This window comes from Sprattus sprattus (genome assembly GCF_963457725.1).
Source record: "Sprattus sprattus genome assembly, chromosome: 15".
NCBI classification, from domain to species: domain Eukaryota; kingdom Metazoa; phylum Chordata; class Actinopteri; order Clupeiformes; family Clupeidae; genus Sprattus; species Sprattus sprattus.
Genome location: NC_137913.1, coordinates 383701 through 388700, shown reverse-complemented (window position 1 = coordinate 388700; position 5000 = coordinate 383701). Strand labels below are relative to the sequence as shown.

The 5000-nt window shown below is 46.7% G+C and overlaps 1 protein-coding gene across 2 annotated transcripts in view; it reads left to right on the top strand.

Moving 5' to 3' along the window:
* The first annotated feature begins 4417 nt into the window (after positions 1-4417).
* trim55a (tripartite motif containing 55a) overlaps positions 4418-5000 on the top strand; it is a 17209-nt gene continuing 16626 nt past the window's right edge. Inside the window, exon 1 of one of the 2 annotated variants that reach the window (XM_080853159.1) lies at positions 4418-4900. In XM_080853159.1, coding sequence (XP_080709285.1) covers positions 4736-4900 — 165 coding nt within the window. In that variant the 5' untranslated portion in view covers positions 4418-4735. The remainder of the gene's footprint in view (positions 4901-5000) is intronic. The other variant, XM_080853158.1, reaches the window with a different exon arrangement.

The following is a 5000-nucleotide window of genomic DNA, read 5'->3' as shown; positions in this document are numbered from 1 at the left end:
AGAAGTAACTAGTCTGTTTCACACACACACACACACACACACACACACACACACACACACACACACACACACACACACACACACACACACACACACGGTAGGGCTTCCTCAGGATTAAATGACATGAATGAGAACATGAAAACAACACACGTTGAATCAACTTTAATGAGACATTTCTCGTTGTACTTTCTATTTTTTACGGTAACTATGGTGACAGGAACACTTTACAATGTCATGTCATTGTTATTCTCTGGCTTTAAAGTAGCCTAGCCAGTGTGTGTGGGGTTAGGGGAAAGACTAGTGTGTGTGTATGTGTGTGTAGGGATAAACTAGTGTGTGTGTGTGTGTGTGTGTGTGTGTGTGTGTGTGTTTAGAGTTGACTAGTTTGTGTGTGTAGGGTTAGACTAGTGTGTGTATGTGTAGGGTTAGACTAGTGTGTGTGTGTGTGTGTAGGGTTAGACTAGTGTGTGTGTGTGTGTGTAGGGTTAGACTAGTGTGTGTGTGTAGGGTTAGACTAGTGTGTGTGTGTAGGGTTAGACTAGTGTGTGTGTGTGTGTAGGGTTAGACTAGTGTGTGTGTGTATGTGTGTGTGTGTAGGGTTAGACTAGTGTGTGTGTGTGTAGGGTTAGACTAGTGTGTGTGTGTGTGTGTAGGGTTAGACCAGTGTGTGTGTGTGTGTGTGTGTGTAGGGTTAGACCAGTGCAGTTGTTCTGTAATCTTCAGGCAGAAACTAAGTTCTGCTGAGCCTGTGGTGAACACTGTGAGGAAATGGACCAAGGAGTCAAAGCTGGAACTACAGGCCTGCTTCCACTGCACTGACTGGGGTGTTTTTGAAGCCGCATCCACATCTCTGGACCAACTCACGGACACTGTGACGTCATACAACAGTCTTTGCCAAGGCATGTGTGTACCGCATCTTTAATAACAATAAACCATTATTATTTAACAATAAACCAATACATTATTATAGTATTGGTTCACACAGCAAAGCTCAAGCAGCTTCGTCAAGCCAAAGACGAGGCCTTCAGGAGTGGGGATAGGATCCAGTAACAACAAGGCCAGAAACACACACACACACACACACACACACACACACACACACACACACAACCAGGCCAGAAAACACACTGACTAAGGAGATCAGAGCAGCAAAGAGAAGCTACTCTGAAAAGTTGAAAAACAGGTTTTCAGCTAACGACCCTGCGTCAGTGTGGAGAGGCCTGCAGGACATTACCTCCTATAGGTAAACCTCCCCCCACTCCATGGAGAACCCTCAACTGGCGACCGATCTGGATGTGTTTTACTGCAGATTTGATCACAACACACACACACACACACACGACACGCACACACACACACACACACACACACACACACACACACACACACACATACACACACACACACACACGACACGCACACACACACACACACACACACACACACACACACACACCCCACCTTCACACCCCTCACCTGAAGGACGGTTTTAGCAAATTGGAGGCCCTGGGCAAAGAACAATCCCCCCCCCCAAATCCACCCTACCAAAGCACCAATCCCCTCCAACCCCACACCCACCCAGACACACACACCCACCCAGACACACACACACACACACACACACACACACACACACACACACACACACACACACACACACAAACACACACACACACACACACACACCCAGACACACACACACACCCACACACACCCACACCTTAATGAGCAATGTTATGTGAAACTGACATGTATTGTGAATAGATGACATTCACAACTAAACAATTGTAAATTATTTGAATAACCGTGTGAGGTTTTGAGTGCAGTGTAATAGTAGTGAAACTTTTTGATTACCTACCTCAAAATAATATAACTTGTGACATTTGAATAATTATTTATACTTCTAATGAATGTTTTCAACTGAAATATTCTAATTGGTACTGGTCCTGTACTATTTCAATTCTCCCTCTATCTGTTAATTGTGTCACGCCACTGGGTCTCTACTGACCACTGTATGCCATCGCTGTTACTGGCATTGGTGACATCACTGCTCTCGTTATCATCCAGCTGTGTTTGAGCAGTGATGATGTAGTACAAACAGGGGGGACAGTACAAGAAGGACACATTTACATTTACAGGCAAAGAAGGGGGGGGGGGGGGGGGGGGTATTACAGACAGGGGGGGACAACACAAGCATACACAGCACAAAAAGAAAACAGAGTTTTTGAGATGTAGCAGGGGGTAGAAGTGTAGGCAGTTGGGTAATGGTGGCTAGGGATAGGGAAGATCATAGGCTTGGGTGAAGAGGTACGTTTTGAGGCGGGACTTGAATGTTGTGAGTGAGGGAGAGTGGCGAACAGATTGGGGGAGGGAATTCCAGAGTCGGGGTGCAGTGCGTGAGAATGCTCTGTCGCCAAAAGTTTTTAATCGGGATGTTGGTGTAGTCAGGGTGAGAGTGGAGGAGGAACGGGTGGCTCGGGAGGGGCGGTGGGGGAGGAGGAGGTCAGACAGGTAGGGGGGGGCTAGGTGGTGAAGAGCTTTGAAGGTGAGGAGGAGTATTTTAAAGTTGATGCGCTGCTTGATGGGGAGCCAGTGGAGAGAGTGGAGAACGGGAGTGATGTGTTCACGGGACCAGGTGTGGGTGAGGAGGTGGGCAGCAGATGAATGAACTGTCTAGCAAGCTATCGTAACGTTGTTTATTACCACTATGCGCGTGTTATCGGCAAGCGTTCACGTTGTCCTGTCAATCCATTATTAGTATTATGTGTACTTGTACATATCCATTGGAGCTTCGTAAACGGAGTTTAGAAATAACGTCTTCTTTAAATGTTCTTAACTGCGTTCGAGAATCAACGTCAATCTCTTTACAAATCGTGTATAATAGCGGGGAGAGAGGAGGAAACAGTCCCACAATCTGACCGTCTACTTGACTGAAATACGGAGCTGCTGGTAGCCCTGCCCGTTGAAACAGCATGTGAACCAAACCACTTTGAGGAATAGGGGGATCATGATTTAAACACATTGTTTCACGTTTATAATAAGCACCTGCTTGTGTCATCGTGCTTTCATTCCATAATATTATATTTTTCCCCCAAAACAAGTTTTGTTTCCAATGATTGTTGGAGGGGACAACTTTATGGTAGGGGACACGCGCCCCCCCCCCCCCCCCCCCCCCCCCCCCCCCCCGGGATCTCTCCGCCTATGGAAGCAAGCTGCTGCTAGCATTAGCTAAACTTGGCTCAGAAGCACTTGAAACATTATCAGATGAACTTGAAACATTATCAGAAATTTCTTCCACTTCCATAGACAAATTCCTTGATTGGAAATATTGTGTCACGTGACCTGGAATATTTTTATAGGCTTATATTTTAGGCTGATACATAAAATAAAAATAATCGTGTTTTCATGTTATTGTGAATTCTTGCCATGACAAATGATTTATTAAAATTCTTCAAAAAATGTTTTCAAAAAACTGGAAGTACAACAACGCTCCTGATGGCAATGACCTGAGTTCATATGTTCCATGATGGATATAATGGTATGTGTGTGTGAGCGTGTGTGTGTGTGTGTGTGTGTGTGTGTGTGTGTGTGTGTGTGTGTGTGTGTGTGTGTGTGTGTGTGTGTGTGTGTGTGTGTGTGTGTGTGTGTGTGTTTGTGTGTGTGTGTGTGTTTGTGTGTGTCCTGTGCGTGTGTTTAGGTTTATGTGTGTCCTGTGTGTGTGTGTGTGTGTGTGTGTGCGTTTGTGTATGTGTGTGTGTGTGTGTCCTGTGTGTGTGTGTCTGTCTGTCTATCTGTGTGTGTGTGTGTGTGTGTGTGTATGTGTTCGGTAGGCTTTAGGCTTCTATTGTCCCTTCTGCTTGCAGATCCGAAAATTAACGCCAGAGGGAGCTAGATACTAGAGATTTTCTGACAAAATATATTCACTTGCGTGCCTGTGTGTGTGTGAAGGCTATGGGCCGAAACACACTAAACGCGTTTCTAAATACGCGGCGCTAGCAAAACCATTGTTTACTATGGTACTGAGTGCATTTCGTGTGCGCCTCTTATCCGCCGCGCGTCGCGTTTGACTAGCGTTTTTTAGGTGCGCTTGAAAAGTGGAAATATTCTCAACTTTTCAGCGCTCATCAGTGTCACACTCGGCCCAGGCAGGTTGCGCACGCAGCTCCGCTCCATAGGCCTGGTGCGCCTGCGGCTGTTTTGCCCGCTGCACTTTGCCAAGATGTTTTTGCAGCGTCTACGTTTTTAAAAACGCGTTTGGTGTGTTTCTGCCCTATGTGTGTGCTGTAGCTTTCCCCCACATTTAGTTTTAAATGTAGTAGTCTGAAAAGGTGATGGCTGATTATTTTTAAATGTAGTTCTATGTTTGTATTTGTCTGTCCCCCACACACAGCGCGTGCCCTGGGTCGTGGCGCAATTTCGGCAGCTGGACATTTCAAGGTCACGTAGGCATGGCAACGGCTGACGTGCGCACGGCTAAAAACAGCTCTGTCACCCTTCGAGGCGACAGATGAGCGTTTGACAAAAGAGAAAAGGGGGATAGAGAGAGGGAGAGAGAGAGAGAGTCGTGACTCGGCCCAAATAGACACCGTCCGAGTTTACCGAGTCCTGTCAGTTAGTAACAGTTTGATTGAGTTCGTAGATATATAGTTTCCAAAAGTTTGTTTCGAAAGTGGTCTGACTTGAGCGCCGGCCACCCGAATCCGTTGGTCAGCAGTGAGCGCGTTGAGCGCGTGAGATGAGTGTGTCGCTGGGGTACGGCTCCTCGAGGACTCCAGACAGCATGGATGATCTCGAGAAGCAGCTCGTCTGCCCGATCTGTCTCGAGGTCTTTAGCAAGCCCGTGGTCATCCTGCCGTGCCAACACAACCTCTGCCGCAAATGCGCCAACGACATCTTCCAGGTAGCCTACAACAACACACACACCGAACACACACATTATCTATCTGTCTCTGCCTGTCTAACGCACAAACAGGCACGCATAAAGTCTTTTGAAAACTGTA